The 22,760-nt window shown below is 36.4% G+C and overlaps 1 protein-coding gene across 1 annotated transcript; it reads left to right on the top strand.

The window, feature by feature from the left end:
• Window positions 1-21,704: 21,704 nt before the first annotated feature.
• On the top strand, window positions 21,705-22,262 carry LOC145669957 (uncharacterized). Its single transcript, XM_081738301.1, has one exon. It carries the CDS (start codon window positions 21,705-21,707, stop codon window positions 22,260-22,262), a length of 558 nt encoding a protein of 185 aa, XP_081594427.1.
• Window positions 22,263-22,760: the final 498 nt, after the last annotated feature.

Genomic DNA, 22,760 nt, shown 5'->3' with positions numbered 1-22,760 from the left:
GCAAGTTAATCCTTCTAAATGTGAACTGTTCTTCACGTCGTGTAAATCAGATCCAATTATAGAAACCCAGTTTCAGAATTTGTTGCCTGGAATTCGGACAATACAAGCTCACGAGCTATCGTTATTAGGAACACCACTACTTGAAGATAGCTATGAAATTTATCTTGAAAACCATTTGAACAGTTTAAAAATGATAACACATAGATTAAAAGTACTGCCATCACATATAGCCTTCTTTCTTCTAAAAATTGTCTAGGTGTCCCCAAATTAACTTACTTTTTGCGTACCACTCCCACATGGCTTCTCCCACCAAAAATTCTTCAGTTGGATAAATCCCTGAAAACGTCTTTACAATTAATAATAAGTCAAGTTTTAAATGAAAGTCAATGGCTCAGGCAAGTTCACCAATACAGTTCGGTGGTTTAAATATTCGAAGAGCATTCGATTTGAGCCTTCCTGTATTTCTGTCTTCTTGCTGTGGGGTATTGTCACTAGTCTCCAACATTTTGAAAATTTCAGTTGACGAAGTGAAAACCCCTCATCTGTCGAAAGCATTGGAATTATGGAAAGGCATCTATAATAATGCCATTCCGGAGGCCAAGGAATCACAAAGAAAATGAGATGAAATGCTACTAAACGAGATAGCTGGAAAGGAGGTAGTTTCGCAAAATATATTTGACGTTGCTCGCCTAAAAGCACTTCAGAAAAAAGAGTCTGGCGCCTGGTTACAAGCTATACCTTCAAAAAGATCGGAATTTTTTTAGACGATAATATCTTCAAGCATTACGCTTGGGACGATATGTGTGTAGCATTACGCTTGGGACTAAATGTTTGCCACCCATTCACATGTACGTGCCAAGATCGAGTGGACGAGAAAGGTTTATATGCTTTGAGCTGCATTAGAACTGGTGGTAGAATCACACGTCACACGGAATTAAACCAAATAATCAAATGAGCACTCGTCAGCATCGATGTTCCTAGCATCATAGAACCACAAGGATTGTTTCCAAAATGATGGTAAAGGATCGGACGGAGTAACTGTAATCCCTTGGAAAATGGGCCAGAGTCTTGTATGGGATGTAACATGTGTTGATACTTTCGCTCCTTCATACATAACACTAACTTGTGAGGAAGCAAGAGATGCAGCAGAAGCAACTGCTAAACGGAAACATACAAAGTGCTCCAGACTGAAAGAAGATCATCCTTTTGTTGCCTTTGCTACACAAATGATGGGAGTTTTTAGCAAAGAAGCCAGTGAATTTTTGAATGAATTAGGGTCAACTTTATGGGGCCGCGGTGGCTCAGTGGTAGAGCGTTCACCTCTGGTGCTTGGGGTTCCGGGTTCGATCCCAGCCTCCACCAAGTGAACTTTGTGGTGGACAAACACCGTGTGCGTGTGTTTTCTCGGGGTTCTCCAGTTTCCTCCCACTTTCTTCATTTCACTATTTCATTCATTTCTCATCTTCACCGTCTCCTTTAGCCTAACCGGCATAACTGTGGGACGTAAAACTCAAAGATTTCATTTAATTTTTTTAAGGATCAACTTTAAATAAGAAGTCAGGCGACCCAAGAAGCAAACACTATTTACTACAACGAATAAGCCTAGCAATACAGAGAGGAAATGCAGTCAGCATTTTAAAATCCTTCCCATCAGCACAAGAGCTGGATGAAATTTTTTAGTTCAAATAAGTAGTATAAACAGTACTGTGAAAACCCATGGTTGTAAAACCATGATGATGGACATCGATTTGTTTTTCTATATGAAAATAGACTTTTGTCTTAATTTGTAAATAGGTACACCTTGTCTCAAAAAGGTTGAGCGCATTCTTTATTGGTGTTTTGAGGCAAAAATTTTCAAAGTCCAACTTCGGGTATCTTCGGGAAATAGTAAACCAGGTTCGAACCTCCAAACCAGCCTTTGCAATCGAGAAGTTTGCAGATGTGTTTTTCTTCTTTTAAATATAATAAAACTTGTTATCAAGTGTTGAAAAAAAGCAACATTGATTTAAATACTTAATGACACAATATTTCGAAACTTTGTATTAATGTCAGCGCATGCTTGTTTGTCATTTAGCTCTCCATATGTAATGGAACATTTAGATATGTAAACGAATCTTTCCATATGTAAAAGAAAGCTCAAAGTTAAGACATAGAACATAATTATCGCCTGAGTACTAAAATAATAGTCAAAGTCGAACAAAAATAGCGTTTCTAGTGGGTATGAATGTCATAATTTTCTTGAGAACCGTTATACATCGCTAAAAGTACCTTAGCAAAAGTCTTTGTGTTAGCTCACTGGTAAGCTGTCGGGTTTCAAATCATAAGGTTGTGAGTTCGAATCCCATCTGGGTCAATGCTTTTTTAAAAATTATATTTTCCGCAATGCATGAAAAGTTATATAAAATAATTACATTAAAATACATCAGTTGTATATATATAACATAATCATTACAGAACATAGTAATTATTATGTTTAAAATATAAAATCTGAGATAATTTTCACAGTAGGTCGGTATTATATATGAGAATGTTAAATGCAAGTTAGGAAAATCGTTTAATAGCAATAAATAAATTATGTAGTGTATTTATTTGCAGCTATTTGTCATACAGATGTAACTTCTCAATATTCTCAATACAGCATGTCATTTACATTCGTGAAATACAGTATATTCCTACGGATATAGAAAGTGTGTAAACAGAGTATCCAAAGTCGGATCCTGCTTCAAGACACATAACTTTTCCCGATCCCCTTAATGTCACGGGAAGAAACACAAATTCTCTTTAGAACGGAAAATCTTTACTTAGAGTCTCATTCGAATACGTTGAATATGCTTTTGTATATTCATTTCTCTCTCTCTCTCTCTCTCTCTCGCTTTGTTTATGTGTTGCGGAATATCCCAAGTTGAATACAACATTTGCAAAGTATATGACCATCAGTGTCATGGAATACCGGAAATTGAAAGTCGTGTTTCTTCAGGTTGGATTTGCGTATTCATGTTAGCTCACTGGTAGAGTATGGGCTTGTTAATGAGGTCGTCTTGAGTTCAAAGCCTGCAGAGAATTATCTTTTTTTTTTTTTTTGTTAGTAGAATTGCACAGAAATCGGATTCAAGGAGTGGTTTACTTCTAGAAATATTTTCAGAAGCGTTTAGGTAGCCCTGAAAAGGACTGTTTTCAGGAGTTAAGGCGGGGACATTAATATTGTGTCCAATACCCTTCTGAATTTATTACACGCCCCATTCTTCTGGGCATGGAATCTATTAAATGGGTGACAAATTTATCTCCTTCCCCTACCTCCAGCTATGCTTCGGAAACAAGATGCCACAGGTCATCCTGGGTTCTTGGTGGATCTGCCTCAGGCCAACTATCCCTTAGAGTACGCTTCACTTCTGCCCACATATTTTCCATGAGATTGAGGTCTGCTCCACGAGGCGGCCAGTCAATTAAATCAATCTCAGGCTGCCCTGCGAACCATTCCTGAACCATACGGGAAGTATGTATTGGCGACTGGTCTTGCTGGAACTGAATTACACCATCAGGCTGAAATACTCGTACAGATGGCACCATGATATTACTCATAATATCTAAGTACTGATCACTGTCCAGGTGTCCTTCAATTCTGTGAAGCTGTTCTGCTCCGCGCCTGAAAATACAACCCCCAACATGAATTAGATACATGGCCACTGCGATTTCAAGCAGCAACACATCCAGGGTCATATCGGGTGCTTCTCGGGCGATACACAAAACGGCGTCCCTCATTTGATGTGAATATGGATTCATCTGATAAAACTACGTTTTCCCAATTGCGACTCACATTCGCCTGTGCAAACGCGAGACGGTAAATTTTGTGGTCGTCTGAGAGTTTTTCCTTCACGGCAGCAACACAGCTACGTAACCCAGCATGACGAAGCCTTCGCAGAGCTGTATGCTTACTACCAGGAAAAAGAGAAGTTTCCTTTAGCTGTCTAGACGTCCTTAGTGGGTCTAACCGGGCTTCGTTTACTAATCTCGCATCTTCGGCTTCGGTTGACACATGCGGACAACCAGAAGATCGTAAATTACCAGTTTGACGTGTAGGACCATATTTCCGAATCCATCGCCTTCCTGTAGAGGCCGGGACACCTACTCGCCTGCTAGCTGCAGTTGCCGAATAGCCTTCCAACTCCCATAAAGTAATTACTGCTGTACGTCTATCCATAGTTACCAATGTTTTGAGCTGTGAGCAAGAAGCAATAGGTAAAAGCTAGTACCTGACGTGTGGTTGGTTAATTGCACGACACGCCTATTTTGGGGAACGACTTGGTTAACGACTCGCGAAAGAAATCTGAAAATGGTGCGCCGTAATAATAATATTAAAAACAGTTTTTATAAAGGAGTAGTAATACATACGAAAAGCTGTTTAAAGAATGAATTGTTATACTGACTTTACACGTATAAAAACATATACCATATACCAAACAGATTGAGCGATATGATGATAGCTGTATTGAGACGAACACTTTCGAAGTCCAACTTCGGGTATCTTCTGAAAACAGTAAACTAAAGCTGCTGGTTCGAACCTCCAAGCCAACCTTAGCAATCGGGAAAAAATGTACAGATATGTTTTTCCTTCTGTTAAATATAATAAGACATGTTGAAATGGTATTAAGTGTAGAAAAAAAGTAAAGTTGATTGAAATAGTTAATGATACAATATTTCGAAACCATATATTCACACTCTCGTTTCGTCATTGTGATTTCCATACGAAAAAAATAATTTACGTATGAGCTCAGTTATATTTCAGAAGCAGCTTCCGAAAAGCGGTCATGTTAGCTCAGTGGTACACTCCCGAGCGTTTAAATCGTGAGTTCGACACCCGTTCAGGTGAGATTCTTTTATGATATTCTACTTTCCTCAATGCATGAAAATTATGTAAAATAGTTACATTACAATTCATCAGTTGTATATATCAGTTGAATATATATATTCATATCATTTCACGACATAAGCAATTCTGATCTTTAAAATATAACATTTGAGGTATTGACAGAACGTCGGTATATGTGAATATTAACTACAAATTAAGAAAATCGTGTAATAGCAATAAATAAGTTATGTAATGTATTTATTTGCAGCTATTTTCATACGCAGGTAACTTCTCAATATTTGCATTACAGCATTTAGGTAGAGCATATCGAAAATCGGATCGTGGTTCAAGACAAAAAACTAGCTAGCCCCAAACTGTCACGTAAGAAATTCACGAATCGCAAAAGTAAAGTGAAGAGATTGAGAGCGGCAATACCTTAATCGCTCTCTCTCACTCTCTCTTATCTGCATTTATACATATAAAAGTGTATGTATGTATGTTCCAACATAACTGATGTATGCCTACAGCAGGGTTTCTCAACCTGGGAGTCGTGGCCCCTAGGGAGTTGCGAAGTTAAGCGGAAGAGATAAATATAGTTAGAATCTAATACCGGAAATTATTTTGAATTTTGTTCTAATAGGCATACTTTTATTTTTTATACATACTGTAAAGAACAATAAAAAATAAGTCTACTGAACATTGTCAAAGGGTGCAGAGTTGTTTAAAAATGAATTTAAATGAAAGACGTATGATATGATACTAATGAGAACTGTATATAGAAATACTAGAAAAATACACATGGAACAAAACCTGCACATTGAAATACAATTAAAATTGAAACCTAATGAGATACCTAAGCATGGTGTAATTTCACTAGTGCAGCAATGCCCGGTTCAATCTTCGTGACGAACATTATGAAGCCATTTTCAACTGATAAACGATTTCTTGTCTTTGTTTTAATGTTTACCATGAAAAAAAAAACTTTCGCACAAGTACGATGTAGCAAATGGAATTATTACTTTTAAAGCAGCAGATACCAGACCAGGATATTCTTCTCTCCTCATCAGGCAGAACTTGTCCAAGTCTTCGTTACAGAAAACCAGTTGCAAAGACTTGTAGCATGATCATTCTATTATTTGGTCAAGAAGTTGTGGGCTTAGATCAGATACGTTAATGGCCTCTTCAATGAAGGAGTTTAACATCCTTCTTGAACCAGCACCTTCGTCGTTGGGAATATAGATAGTACAGTTACTGTATCCACTGTCAATGCCGGGCGCCGAAAAAAGGGGGCACAAATTTCGGAGGAAGTGTGTTACGCATGTTAGGAAAGTAGGGATGCACGCGAGACAAGACGAGACGAGAAATGGAAAAGTCTCGTCTCGTCTCGCAACCTCAAACGTTGGTATCGTCTCGCGTAAGGTCTCGTCTCGCAAATGTGAAGTCTCGTCTCGCGTCTCGCATAAAATTTTGAGTCTCATCTCGCGTCTCGCGCGGGACTTTCTCGCATGGTCTCGCAGTCTTGCATATATTCTAGGTCAAAATTTTGCAATGTGTCATTCTATGGCTGTTAATGAATGATGATGTGATATTCTGTCCGAAGGCAGGTATTTGACCTAAAAGTCCCTTGGCAAGGTGAATGGTGGTTTGCCATTGCTTTCCATGGGATGAATGTTTATCACATCCTAAGGAGACGGAACCTAGAGTTCAACATGTTATCCGAACTTGTGTCCCCTCCGCTCCAAATTAAAAGAAAAGTTGTGCTGGAATTTGATCGCTGGACCATTAATTTTCGTCAAATTAATAGCATAATTTACAGCAAAACCAGCATAAATTGTTGCTGGATCCAACATTGTTTTCCAGCTTAGAGGTGTCCAGCAATATTTGGCTCTTCTAAAATATCGTCGCCACTATCAACATTTACACGTTTTGGTCGTTTCCTTGAAGGGTGATTTTCCAGTATAAAGATGTTTTCATACCACCAAAAGCGCTTGTAGACAACAAAAGAACTCCTCACAACACAATACGACCCAATTCTTTTGGTTCGATCGCGCTTGTAGCAATGTTGGATTATCGCATTTTATCAACTTTCGCTTTCAACTTATACTGCCAGATCTAGAAAATAAAATTACTGACAGATATAGGGCCATTCCTACCATCTCCCACGAAACCTATAGGGACATCCTGCCAAACCAGTATTTGAATTAAACTTCCGAACTAGAGGGGGATGTTTTTGATAAATATATAGAAAGAAAATACTTATTCCATGTAAAAATATCATGTTATTTCTGCGAGCCGGGCCGGGGATAAACTTTAACGAGAGGGGATTTCCCCGCCATCCCCCAACATTAATCGCTAGTAGTAATGTGAAAAAGACAGAAACAACAGAAATATCATATTTCACAGCAATAGGGAGTCTTATTCGCTTTTCAGACCAAAAATAAAAGTTCATGTATTCGTGCGCGCCCGCGTGTATGTGTTTGTGTCGCAAAATAAAGTCCTAAATCGATGCTGTAATAAATTTCAGATTTACAAAGCTTTTCTTTTTTAATGATGTTTAGAAACTAAAGAAGGCTTTTATTCTGAAAATCAACCTTGAATAATAATAAATCTGATAAAATGTATATTGCCCCAATCACTTTTTTGTTCCTGGAGGCATTAACGCTCAACTTAGAAAACTCAATAAATGTATTATAAAATTACTAAATATACAATTAAATGTAATTCATAAATGTTGCGAGACTGCGAGAAGAGCTTTGTAATTTTGCGTCTCGCGTCTCGCATAAAATTTTCACTCTTGTCTCGTGTCTCGTGTCGCAAATGCGAGACGAGACGAGAGTTCTCGCGTCTCGCGTGCATCCCTATAGGAAAGTGCATGTGCACATGTATAAAATAGAAGGAAAAACGTAATAAAATGTGCTCAAAATCAAGGAAAGGCAGGGTTTACTTTTGAAAATTTTATTCAGCTTCGTGCCAACCATGGTGGCACTTCGCAGCTAGTCTGTCGACCTCACTCATATGTACGGAGACACCGTCGTATACTCTCGCCCCGAGCGCTGATTTTCCATGCCACGGCACTGTTCACTATAAACAAGAAATTGATTCTACTATTATAGAAATAGGTATGTTAAAAATCCCACACAAGCTTATTATAAAACACAAATTATAAAAGGGTCGCTGGCAAGAGGATGTGATAAAAGGGGATCGTGATAGGAATTAGATTGAGAACCACTGGCCTAGAGTAATTTTAACCAAATTTCTTATAGTCTGAAAAAGAGTGCTGTCGGGTTACCTATGGTAAATGGGAGGGGGATACATATAAAAGATTGCTAGAAAATGATCGGTATTAGTGTCGAATTCGTAGTTTTCGGGGTCGCTTAGATAAATAGTGTGACTTTCGATTTAGCTTAACTCCGATTAAGGTCTCATGAAACTCGACTCGACTCGACTCGAAACAGACATCTTTGAGGTCTACTCTATGACTCGGCGCGAAAAATATCCTCCAACTCGACTCGGATTAGAGTCGAGTCAAACTAAAACGAGTCAAATCCTGTGTGTAGTCCTACCTAGACAATACATAGACAATATAATTATTCTATTATCAATTATACTACTATTACTACAAATAATAATAATAATAATAATAATAATAATTATTATTATTATTATTATTATTATTATTATTATTATTATTATTATTATTATTATTATTATTATTATTATTATTACACCGTGTATAAACATGAACGATAGATGGTTAGTAAAGGAATGCTAAAAGCTAGTTGACTGCCGACGTCGGTATTCATGACGTCTACAAGGCAAAGACATCGTTCATTACCCTAAGCTGTAAGCGACGGTGGACTACAGATGGTCAACTATTGACCTCTCGCCAAAAATTGGTGGGCCCCCAGCGACAATCCGCGGTGGCCCCAGTTCCATTTTGAAAACTTTACTACCAGCGGCAGAGACGCGATGAAACGACAACGAACCACAAAATGACTCTCCCAAAATATGTTAAAATGCCTATATGTGTGATTTGTTTATATTTAGGTGAGTCAAAAAAAATACCCCGGGGTGGACGCGAACTATCAATATTACGATTACTAGGCACGTGTTCTTCTGATTTCCCCACGGCAACGATCATAAAAAGCTTGCTTGTTGATGGATAAATCATTGACGTCTTAATTTAGCCAATCAGACAAACCCCTACATCTCGAGTTCTAGGAGGTGGTACCGTGAACCGTTTTAGATTTATTGCTTTCTGGTGGGGTACTATCTATGTGCAAAATTTGAGCATAATAGCCGACATGCATCTTCGGTGCCTCTTATCTTTAGTACAATTCTAACTAGAGATGGTGTGGGTCAATGAAAATTTGATTTACGACCCACCATGATCCAGTATCACCCACCACCCAAATGACCCATTGGCCCACTCTGACCCATCATCCATCGTGATCCACTCTGACCCACCACCAACTATGAACCACTCTGAACCATTGCGACCAACTCCGACCCACCAACACCCATCGACATCAACTCTGACCCATGATCCACGTCCTCTTCTCCGTTGACTAAAGAGGCTACACTTGTAATAAAACAAGACTGTGAAATTATCACTTATCGGAGTTTGAATTTCTACCGTCAATGGCTCAAGCACCTTTCTGTTACAATACTGGTGGATCTGACCTTTACGATATATAATGGCAAAGTGTTTCTCAACTTCCGAATTAAAATGAATTTAAATTTATCATATATAATTATTTCTTTGTTGCCTTACAGACACATTTCAGTAGAAAATAGGATGAAATTTGAAAGTCTCAAATCAAGGAAAAGTAGACCAACGTAAAAAAAAGAAAGAAAAACTAATTTTCTATATCATTAAGCACCTGGAGTGCCACTCTTTATCGCCACAATCCACCTCGAAAATTATGGATTCGACACTAATGTCGGTCTTTATATATTTATATATATATATATATATAATTTTGATGACAGCCCCTTTCATTTTTCCTAGGAGAGCAAACGGATACTGCCACCGTTAGGACTAAATTTGGTCTTAAATGACATTAAAATTTCTACCAATTAATTTAGCGATCAGTGTTGCATTTAAAAGCTCGGCGCCCCTACGCACTTTTGCTCTCGGCGCCCCCAATAACTACATATTTCTCCGCCCCTTCATCCCTAACTTAAAAATAAAACTTAATTCGAATATGCTTAATTAGTGAATTTATTACATTTAAATACCACTCACTACATGCTACAGCTAGAACTACGTAACAAAAAATAACAAATGTGAAACGTGTTCTGAATTATTTTTAGATTTCTTACGCTATTATTATACATATTAGAACAGTAAAAGAGGATTGTTGATGAAATAGTATATTTGCTCTTGATTTTTAACTTTTTCATACGGAAAAAAAATAAAATATTATTCAAGTTTTAAACTTTGCACTCTGCAAATATATTGCCCTCTAGGCAATGGGACTAATGTGAAATGTGGACTATTGGGAAATTCGGCACTGTTAGCGGCGCTGAAAACTTACGATTCGATTCTAATATCGGTTGATTTCGATATTTTTATGTCGCTACGTAACCACCCTGGGTGCTAATGGGAGCTTAATTGGACTTGAATTGAAAGTAGAACTATTCACCTAAGCGACCACGAAGCTATGGATTCGATACTAATATCGACCCGTTTCTAGCATTTTTGATCTGTATCCCGACAGTACTCTTTTCCAGACTGTAAGAAATATAGTTATAATTGCGCTAGATATATCAGAATTATGTTGAAACACACACATACATCCACTTTTATATTCTGTATAAATAGAGAGTGAGCGAGCGAGCGAGAGAGAGCGACTAAAGGCATCACCACTTCCACATTGCAAAAGCATATATCAGGAATTGAATTGAAAATCTATGTAAATACTTTTCTGCTATGGCGTGCTTCATAAGGACAATTCCAGTCTGCTCACGTGACCTTTGGGGTTCATGAATTTCTTGCGAGCGTTGCGACTTTGGATTCTCTGTTTAAACCCTCGGTTTATGCATCGAATAAGTTTTCAAGAACATAAATGACATGCTGTATTATGAATGTTGAGAATTACTCTCTATATGACAAATAGCTGCAAATAAATACACTACATGATTTATTTATTGCTAGTGAACGAGTTTCTTAACTTGTATTTAACATTCTCATATATATAATACAGACCTACTGTGAACACCTAGCTATTTCAGATGCTATATTTTAAACATAATAATTACTCCATTCTGCAATGATTTTGTTATATATATACAACTGATGTATTTAATGTAATTATTTTATATAATTTTTCATGCATTGCGGAAAATGTAATTTTTAAAAAAGCATAGACCCAGATGGGATTCGAACTCACAACCTTATGATTTGAAATTCGACAGCTTACCAGTGAGCTAACACAAGGACTTCTGCTAAGGTACTTTTAGCGATGTATAACGGTTCTCAAGAAAATTATGACATTCATACCCACTAGAAACGCTATTTTTGTTCTACTTTGACTATTATTTTAGTACTCAGGCGATAATTATGTTTTATGTCTTAACTTAGAGCATTCTTTTACATATGGAAAGATTCGTTTACACATCTAAATGTTCCATTACGTATGGAGAGCTAAATGACAAACAAGGATGCGCTGACATTAATACAAAGTTTTGAAATATTGTGTCATTAAGTATTTCAATCAATGTTGCTTTTTTTCAACACTTGATAACAAGTTTTATTATATTTAAAAGAAGAAAAACACATCTGCAAACTTCTCGATTGCAAAGGCTGGCTTGGAGGTTCGAACCTGGTTTACTATTTCCCGAAGATACCCGAAGTTGGACTTTGAAAATTTTTGCCTCAAAACACCAATAAAGAATGCGCTCAACCTTTTTGAGACAAGGTGTACATATAGAAATTTAGCACCGGAAGACTCACCTGTTAATGTTGATACGTTCAAAAATAGGCATACATTATTTGATTTTGAGAAAACACAATGTATGGGAGAACATTCTATTTAAATATGTAATTTTATCTGCAATTTATATTGAAACTTGTGTATATGAAAAATAAATAAATATATGTTTTATATAGATAATCATGTAATGTCAATTATTGAAGACTAGCAGCGTTCACCCCGCTTCGCTGCGGTCACCCCGGAACGCAATAAACTTTGTTACTTAGATAATTTTTACTTTTTCGCTTTCAAGTGATATGATAAAAACCATAGAAGATTGCAGTAAATGTTAACATTATATCGCCTGTCATTTATGTTAACCCGCCCCGCTTCGCTGCGGTCACCCCGGAACGCAATAAACTTTGTTACTTAGATAATTTTTACTTTTTCGCTTTCAAGTGATATGATAAAAACCATAGTAGATTGCACTAATGTTAACATTATATCGCCTGTCATTTATGTTAACCCGCCGAGTGACACGGTCATGCGGGTTGCATATAAATACGTTTATTTTTACCTATGATGAACTAACAAAGGATTTGTACGTTATGGACACTTGAATGGTCAATTATCTCAAGACACTGGTAATTAAAAATTAAAGTGATATGATAAAAACCATCTAGGGTCCAAATCCTAATAACCCCCCAAAAATGAAAGAAATTGGTTCAGCCGTATTAGCGTGATGAGGGAACAAAGGATTTGTACGTTCTCTTTTATATATAAGATAGGTTTTTGTCTGTCGACAATAACAATAACAATAAGAATAAAGGTTAATGGTGTTTAATATTTAATCTGCTTGATTTTTCAGGAATTTAATTTACAATTTCAGGTAACAATAAGGTGTTTAAGCGTGTTGACTTCAGTGATTCCAACTGTGGAGACATGTAAAAAGGTAAGAAAGGTAAGATAGGTAAGAAAGAAATATAATAACGTTACATAATAAATGGTGTTTGTCACCAAGGACGAGGTTCATAAATGAGCCAGAGAAAGAAAGAGAGAGAGAGAGAGAGAAGGCGAGAGAAGAAGAAAAACAAAAGGGAGAACAGAAAAAAATGTAGAATTTTAAACTTAGTAAGAAAACAACCTAACATTATAAAGTTCCGTTACCAAAAATCCAACAGTAATATAGAAATAACGTTTGTATTTTTCATCATACATTATAATTATAAGTACGTTTCATATTTATATTCGTCTCTCCCTCTCTCTCTCTCTTTCTTGACGTTTCCCTATCCTGTCTTTGCATATTTCACTTCTCTCCCCTCTCTCACACATACACAAGCACTTCATGTGCATGTGCATGTTCCAAAGTTAAAACGGAGCAAGAGACCGATAGACCTGATCTGGAAAATGTAATTAACTGCCAACTTCAGCGTCGAGTGTTTGTGCTCTGGTGTAAACATCTTCAGTCCTGGTCATTTCTGAAAGAAATACTGTTTAAACGCAACGGAATAAGCAAAATATCTTTTTTATCATTTGGGTTACCGAGTCTCAGTCGAATTACGGGTCACTACGGTTTTGAATCTTCGAACAAGTGGTGGTCCGTAAGCTAAACAACATCATCCGACTGACACTATGATCCATTTGAGCTTGAGCGTGTTCATTTTATCTGTGCAAATTACAACGTTATATCCGCTACAGATGAAAGTGATGCTGGATGTTTGGAACATATAAATCTTCGGAAAAGACTAGAAAATGGCAACTTCTTTGGTTATTTGAAAACAAAATTTTGTTTATACTTGTTCGACACAAATTTGTTTCCATCCTATAATTCAATGTTATTTATTCACGTTCAAATTTGAAACATGCAATGGCTGCTACATCTATAAGGAACATCCAATTTTCCATTTGAACATTTGTAACTTTTCATTATGATACGGTTTGGACTTATATTATAGGATATTTCTGATAAAATATTACCAGTAAAATAACACTCATTCAATTTTATCTTTCTTTCTTTCTTCCTTTTTCTTTTCGTTTTTTCTTTTTTTGTTCACTTTGCATTAGTAGTCTGGAATGGAAGATATGATCTACGCTACCTACTGGATTTATTAGAATGTGGTTTCCATCAGTACATCCAATGAACACTACCGAATTTACAACTAAACCACGCGGAAACGAAGCATGTGTTAAACTGTTGACATTATCTTAAATGTGTCTGTGAGATCTACCGTTCTATTGGAAATTGAGTATGCTATCGTTTTCGAAAGTGACTTAATGGATGTTTCAAGCATCCTCTATATATTCGAATAGTCCTGAAAAAAGTATGAAAACAAAGGTTATTTCTATATTACTGTTAGATTTCTGGTAACGGAATTTTATAATGTTAGCTTGTTTTCTTACTAAGTTTAAAACCCCACATTTCTATATGTTCTACCTTACCTTTTTCTTCTTCTCTCACCTTCTCTCTCTCTCCCTCTCTCTCTCTCTCTGGCTCATTTATGAACCTCTGTGTAATATACATCCATTTGTTTCAATTTTTCATTGTGTGTGTTTCAGTTTCTCCCTAAATCAACTTATGAATCTTGTTTCGTCTCGGTTTTGTTATTTCATTTTATCGATACTAATGCCTGTGTAGTTTGAAACTAAAGTTGCGTTCAAGTTGTTAGCTAACTTTAGTATGGAAGAGAAGAAAGGAGGAGAGAGGGGGTCTCTTTACCAGACACGATTATGAGATAAGAAGGTATATATTGAGTGGCCTAGCTGCACGGCGTTAGGTGTTGCAATTTTTTGATGCGGAGAGTACAAAGCACAGTAGGTGCGGTTGAGACGCAAGTTAGTGAACATAGTAACCATATTAAAATATTACAGGAGGAAATAGACACTATAAAGGAAAAGATCACCACCCTAAATGTTAATCCTGATTTAATCAACAATAGGGGACCATTTACCCAATGAACCTCGACTAGCAAGAGAAGAAAGTGTTACACCGGAAAGTTCTTCAGAGAGAGATGAAAGTGCCTGTAATGTTGGGAAGGAAAAGAGACCTCGTTCAATACATCACAGAAAAGACAGATGTGTAAGACCTAATTATGCGAAATCGACTCATAGTAATAACTTTCGTTTCAGATTCGGTGAAATATAGTCGTTAACAACATTTAGTGGACGGTCAGAAGATATATAGCTGCTAGCGTATTTTTAGAAAAATTAGAAGAGGATTGTGACAATCGGTATAGACAAAACAGTTTGTCAAAATTTTAGAGCACGTTTTACTACCAACCTGCTGTGTTTGGTTTAAAGCAATCAGGGGTATTTTACGAAATTACCTACATTTTAAGAACGCTTTGCTTTCTAGTTTTGAGAACGATTTTATGTTGGCAAATCGAGATGCCATTGTTGGAAACACACGGTTTGATGGGAAAATTGACAAGAATTTAACTGATTTTGTAATTTCTGTATACAATGAGTTGAAACTAATGAATCCGTACCAACAAGAATCACGAATTATAGCATCGATCCAGATACTATTACCTTTTAGATTGGAACAAGTACTTATTTCTGTACAATTCATTAATTTTAATCATTTGATTATGATAGTGCAAAATTTTGAAAATCAGTCCATGGTGCAAAGTAAGAATAATCGAAATCAAACTAATAATAACCGAAGTCAAGGTAATTATATTTCCATCCGGAATATCAACGTGCGTGAAGAATGTAACCGTAATGTAAGAAGTAATGATAGATCCAATTATTCCAGTAATAGAGCCGAAGCTAATTACAATGGAAACAGGAATAATAACTATACAGCGTTTAGAAATCAGGCCAACAGCACACCTAATTTTTCTCGAAATAGGTTTCGTAACAATTTTATAGGTGGCAGAAGTTATCAAAATAGAAATCAAAGATTTGGATAAATTCATAATGTACAGAACTGTATTCAATATTGTAGCGTACAATGCAACTGAACTGAACCCTTTGGCAATGTAACTTAACATAAAGTTGTGGCCTCTGTCAAGGCATATTTAATTAATTCTTGTTTATTTTCACTTTGAATATAATTATGATTTCATTTATAATTCGTACTTTGTTTGATTTCTGTACAGATAATAAAAATGATGGATACTAGATTTCAGCACATTGCGATATGAACACGAATATTGCTTACCAAAAGTTATGATAAATATGCTTGATAAATAAAACATGTTATATTATATCCTAACCCATATAAACCTTGCTAATTCCTAATATGGTAATTTCTTTATTTGTATTATTCCGTTATATTGATCAAGTTTTGTTTCACTTTGAGTATTGTTATAATTTCTTTGTAATTCGCTTCGCTTATCAATATTGTGCTTTCAAAATTCTTAATCCTCTTCGTTATGCCCAAGTGGAAGAAATAAGTTATGTAATTTTTCAATGTACTTTTGTTTAATGATATAATGAACTCCAATTATATTGAACTAAAGAATATACCTTAGCACCTGAATAATTAAACAAGTTGATCGTATTTTTGAATAAGTCCTCTTTGACGATAATTTATAGAAAAAAAGTATAATTGATTATTAAATAAATGTAATATTATTGTTGAGATAAAAAGAAATTAATATATGTATTGTAATGTATATATATATATATATATATATATATATATATATATATGAGGGCTATTCGGGAAGTAAGGTAACCATTTATGTAAGAATATGTAACGGTTCAGGATACTTTCTTAAATTGTAATCAATTTAAGAAGTCCTCGTCAGGAGCCATATATACAACGAGATTGTATATCTAATCTGTAAATTACTTTCATTTTCTTGTAGTTATTTTGGGCAACGGCGCTTAAAAGTGCACAGAGAAGAAGAAAAATGTAGAATATATGTTGATTTTATATAGATAATCATGTAATGTCAGTTATTGAAAGGAAAATAGGTTTGGTCCGTCGTTGCTATAGCAACAGAATAATATACAGTAAAGCCTCTCAACTTGGCCACCTCTCTAAGTTGGCCACCTGCTTATCTTGGCCTGGTTCGTCTTGAACCTGCGTTTTCTCATAAGACATTCGTTACTAATTACTCTGTGAGATGGGCACCTGTCTATCTCGGAAGTTGACCGCATTGAAGCAATGTTTACCTATGAGGCTAATGATAAATTTACCTGCCTATCTTGGCCACGCAAAATATCGTTTTGTTATTTTTCTTAACTGTTTCGTATTCTCATATGAGAGGCAGATGCTCTGTACTTTTGACTGGAGACAAAGAAGCATGGATTCCCACGATTTGTTCTTGGAGGTCAATGACGAGAACACTACCCTGATACAAGGGTGGTAGAGGAAGATGTGTATAAGAAAAAGCACGTACACGAATTCAGGAATGGTTGCAGGTGTATATTTGTTTACCCTGTCTGTTTTGGTAAAGCCATTAGCTTTATCGGCTTCTTTTATCTGTAGAAAGCTCTAGTAATTCCTTGAAATTCTCAAGTTTAAAGCTAACCATCTCAATTGTCAACTATTGGAACATAACGGCTTGTCGAAAACTAATGGAGGTTTTGAGATGTGAATTCCCTTAAGATTATCTCAAAACATCCTTTGCTCTGAGGAAAACACTTGTAGCTCATTAACAAGGCGAAACGAATAAAAGAAATGTCTAGAATGAGTTTCAAATGATATATTTTGTCTGTACGACAGAATTGAAGCACGTTGGTTTTTATGCACAATGAAAAGAAAGCAAACAAAAATAGGGGATTATTTTGCAATAGAAAAGAACAGTAACAACTAAAAAAAAGTCATATAAACTTCATATACATTGTCCAATATATAATTTTGCTTTTCTTGTTTTCAATCTGAATAACTCAATTTCAATTTCAATAAACTGCATACATATGTTTCTATTTTATGGTTCTTAGTGTTGTGTTTTCAATCCGAATGATTCAGTGTACCAAACTAGTTTTCAAATTAAACATACTGTGCTATTTTTTCTAGTACTGTATATCTATATGATTACTTTATATGCATTATCTAAAAGTAGCTGTCGTGTAATTGCTTATTAAAATTTTACAAGAAAGTAATACTAGAAATCATATTCTAAAAATATACCAATCACACTTATTTTCTGTTAATTGGCCAACTGTCTAAGTTGGCCACTTTTCAATGGAACCGATAGTGGCCAACATAGACAGGTTTCACTGTATATTCATAATAATAAGAAGAATAAAAGGTTAATGGTACCTAATATTTAATATGCTTGATTTTCCAGGAATTTAATGTACAATTTACTTACGTTAGTGCAACAGCACTAAACAGTGATCGGTTCAGAGTGTGGTCGGGCAATAGCTGTCATAGCGTGAAGTGTTCTACAAGATGTTGGGGTGATAACTGATACAGATTCTTCCTATGTAGTTCATAAGTGTAAAATAAGAAGAGAAAAGAGTCGTGTTAGAAGTAATTTGTAAAGTGAATTCAGACCTAGCGAGGAAAGTTGGGGTCTCTTCTTTGATGGACGAAAAGATTATACCTTGGCCATACCAAATTAAATGCCAATAAATTTCATAAAATTGTGCCAGAAGAACACTATTCTCTTATCCACGAACCTAGGTCAACTTATTTTGGACATGTATTGTATATTGTAAGGTTCCGCATGTCTATACGTCATGCAATAGCCACGTATGTACTACATGTGTTAATCGTAAATAAAAACAGACGACGGTCCCGAAGAGGAGTCGCGACCATTGCCAACAGTCGGAAGGACGAGTATCACCGAAAGAAGCCAACACTACAGGATAAAAGGGATCTGTACGCCTCGACCAGCATCAATCTCCACAGGTTGATCAAACCACTTGGCCCTAAGGCGCCCGGCCATTGGGTTACCCCTCTCACGACGTTTGGTCAAAGAGAGTTATCTCACCCCCAAAACGCACGACGCTTGGTCATCGGGTTCCAACCACATTCTAACCTAAAAGTATTTAAAGGAAACTACTATTGTAACATACTTCTGTATTAGTGGAACATTTTATAATAAAAAGTGATTGGAAAAGCCCAAATCCCGAGTACTATATTTGCTCTATCCAAGAAATTTTACACGGTAAATGTGTCGGCGTCCATTTACAGACATTAAAAGGACTTTTCTACGGGACGCTCTTTTTATTAGCTGAAAAAGGACTTAGAACCTTTTAGTGTTAATATTAGGTCTACTAAAGCAGGATTATATAAAGATAGTATTGTCATATACACTCTCATTACTCTTAACGGTAGATTGATTCGTTTTAGGCTGGCAGGTATTTAAGCCGACAAATAGATCTGGAAAAAATGCATTTAAAGAAGGTTATAATAAAATGGCAGAATCAGGCTCCCGTATGCCTGTTAATATTCCTCATCTAACTAGATATTCTGGTCACTGTACAGACGACTCGGACCGATTCTTTATGCTGTTCGATCATTTGGCTTTACTCCAGGCATGGATCCCCGAAAACAAGAAAGAAATTCTCCCAATGTATCTGCAGGACATAGCTTTCGATTTTGCTTTACAATTGCAAAATCAGAACCAATTTGACACCCTAAGTTACGATCAACTTAAAACCAAATTAATTTCTCTGTCCCACCCAAATTTACCAGCGTATAAGGCGGAATTAGAAAAATTTTCCAAATACAACAAAACGAAAATGAGTTTGTCGATTCATATTTCTTAAGATAGTTAAGGGCCATCAGATAGTTAGTGCCAGAGGCTTCGTAGGAACAGAAAATCCATTTTCTTTCATTGGAATTACAAAGAAATTTACTGCAAAACATAGCTTTAGAATCCTTTCAAACAGTCCAGCGGCTGCAGGATCGACTTCATGAATTGATAAAAAGCTCAAGATCTCATGCACAAAAGGAATTATGTGGATTTGTCACAGGCAATTCATTCTTTAATCGGCCAACCTACCGCCCCTCAACATTTCCTGTGAACGACATTCATAGCCAATCGAAATCCTAATTCATACTTGCCAAACTATATACAACAGCCAACTTCTACTGTGCATCACACCCAACCTGTTCCTTGTTATTCGCAATCATTACCTTCGGCACTATCATTGCAGAATATTTCCCCTGCACAGTCAACTTTCACTCAACCTGAAGTTTCAAATCCACACCCCCACCAAAGTCAAAACCCGCTCTCAGAACCTCCTCACACGGACCTCACCAAACTGGCTAATCGAATGGCCAAGCTATCATTAATAGTGGCACAGAATGCCATGAAGACCAATTTTAGGCGTAACAACGGAGGGAAAAAGATCGTAAAGGAAACGGACAAAAGCGAATGCGAAGAATACCAATAAAGGAATTAACGGTGGTAGGAAAAAGAACAATTATGTAATAGGCGATAACATTTCAGTATGTTCAATTTGTTATAAGAAGAACCACGGAGCACCAACGTGTTGGATAATTCTAAAAATTCCAAACAGGGAAACGCATAACTGGGCTCGCAGGCCAAAGTCAAGCTTTGCGGGCCATACCAGAAAAGTCGACTCGGGCCACACAGGAACCACCATAATCAAAATGTAATAACATTCAAGAAGAGCAGGCAACAGCTGAAACTTTAAGGATAAGGACGGCAATTTTTTCACCAAGACGACCTATAATGAACACCGAGAACATGTTGAGCTGGGTACAGAAAATAATAAACTATTGCTCAATATTAGTGTAAATTCAAGCAGTCTACCAGTTATATTAGATACGGGATCTGGTCTTAGTCTATGGTCCAGGCAAGACGTGCCTTTAAAATGTACGCTGATACCATTTCAAACTCGTATCAAGTCCATTGCCAACAAACTTCTAACATTGAAGGAAGTAGCTTTAATTAAATTTAAAATTGGCACCACTACCTTCTCATATTACCTCCGCATCATAGATGCTGACTTTAATCCGATTTTGGGGAATAACATTCTCACAAGACTTTTTTCTCAACTAGACTTGGAGAATAAATCCATATCGTTATATAGAAAACCTAGGAAACCTACGTTTCCAATGGAAAAAGAAGAATCGGAAGAAATGTCACAAGAAACTACGTTGCACTTGCAAAGGAATGCAAACGTCATCACAGCCAGTAAGGTTACGATTCCGGCGAAATCACATTTCTACTTCCCTGTATCGATTCAAAACAAAAAATTCGTGACGCTGCATTTTATATTACTCCACTACATTCATTATTAGGCCAATATGGCTCACAGGCAATGGCCATGAGAGTACGGAGTAATGACCTTACGTTACTAATTTCCAACCCTACGGCACGAATAATAACGCTAAATACAGGTACGCTAATGGCGTATACAGAGGAGGATGTGGAGGAATTTTCCTTTAGAATAGAAGAAGATGAGAAGAAAATGCACCAGTTTCGTACTCAAGAAGAGATAGAGGAAAGATTAAGACAAACCTTTAACATTGACTTTTTTATATAAATCCTAATTAACCGGAATGTCAGCGAATAGCTCTAACTAACTCATTATACAAATACAGGAATGTGTTTTCATGCAGTATAGAGGATGTAGGTTATTTTAGGGGATACCAGCACAAAATTCGTATAGATAAAAGTGCGTCAATCCATCACCGTTCCCCACCAATTCCATTAGAAATTAGACACCAAATTGATAAGCAGTTATAACAAATGTTAGATGCCAAAATTATAACAAACAAAGACGAGTAATTACTCCTCGCCTTTAATTGCGATCAAGAAAGCAAACACTTCAGAATTCAGACTTGTGTTGAATCTACAGGCATGTAATAGTTATACCAAATATTTAAGCATACCATTCCAGTCTACAAAAGACGTTTTGCAGGTTTTAAAAGGGAAAACCTTGATTACAACCCTTGACATTTCTCAATCCGACTTCCAAATATTATTGCATCCAAAAAGCGCTCAATACATGACTTTTGAGGTGAATCATACACGCAAAACTATAAATTCCTTAGATGCGTAATGGGCCACTGTTCCCCTTCCCAAACTTTACCTATTGTTATTAAAATGCTATTAGACGGATTACCAAAACGCATAACTAATTTTGCTGATGACATCGTGATCGGTTCATATACATGGGAACAACTGTCTGATTTGGAGCTTATATTCCAAAAATTACGGAGACACGATTTCCGAGCCAATCCCAAGAAGGCGCACCTGCTTTATAGAGAACTCCCAGTACTAGGATTCCTTGTATCCAGAGACAAGATAAGCATCTCACCAAAAATAGCAAAGAAGATCAAGAATGTTAAAAAGCCGACTAATAAACGAATACTTAAGAGCTTTATAGGCCTATGCTCTTATCTACGAAGTCATATTAAGGATTTCGCGACCAAGATAGAACCTTTCCAGCAGCTCCTTACTAAAAATGCCAAATTTAAATGGACCGAAAAACATGATGAATTATTCGAGAAGTTGAAAGAAGATATTTTGAATGCCCCTTCTCTCTATCATTTCGAAGAAAAGTTAGAGATAAGACTGTACACAGACGCAAGCAAACACCAGTTTGGGGGGTCCTAGCTTGTTACGACCAAAAACAAACGAAGAAAGAATCGTTTCCTATTGTAGCAGACGTCTCACAAAAACTGAGACCAAGAGCTCAGTCTGGCAAAAAGAATTATCGTAAATTCTTAAATCTGCGTAAATTTAGATATTTCTTACTTAATCGTAAATTTAAATTTTTTACAGGCGCAAAATGTCTAACTTCTTTGCGTACACACCCGGACAGAGTAGGAAAATACACTCGCTATAGACTTTTCTTAGGTGACTATAATTTCGATATCTGCCACATTGAAGGGAAAAACATCCGGCTGATATCATCAGCTGCTTAAAGCAAAATAGCAATGATAACTTAGAAGTCATGAGCCCACATCAGGCAACCGAAGATTTACATGCATACAGATCCAATTCTCTAGAAAAACCCATTCTTCAAATAGTATATTCAGGATCTTTGAAGAACTTATGGGAAGAGCAGCGTTAAGATGACGCATACGTTGATATAATAGCAGTTTTGGAAGG

Source organism: Thermobia domestica, chromosome 14, assembly GCF_964235325.1.
Source record: "Thermobia domestica chromosome 14, izTheDome1.hap1.1, whole genome shotgun sequence".
NCBI classification, from domain to species: Eukaryota; Metazoa; Arthropoda; class Insecta; order Zygentoma; family Lepismatidae; genus Thermobia; species Thermobia domestica.
This window is presented reverse-complemented; position numbering and strand designations above follow the sequence as displayed.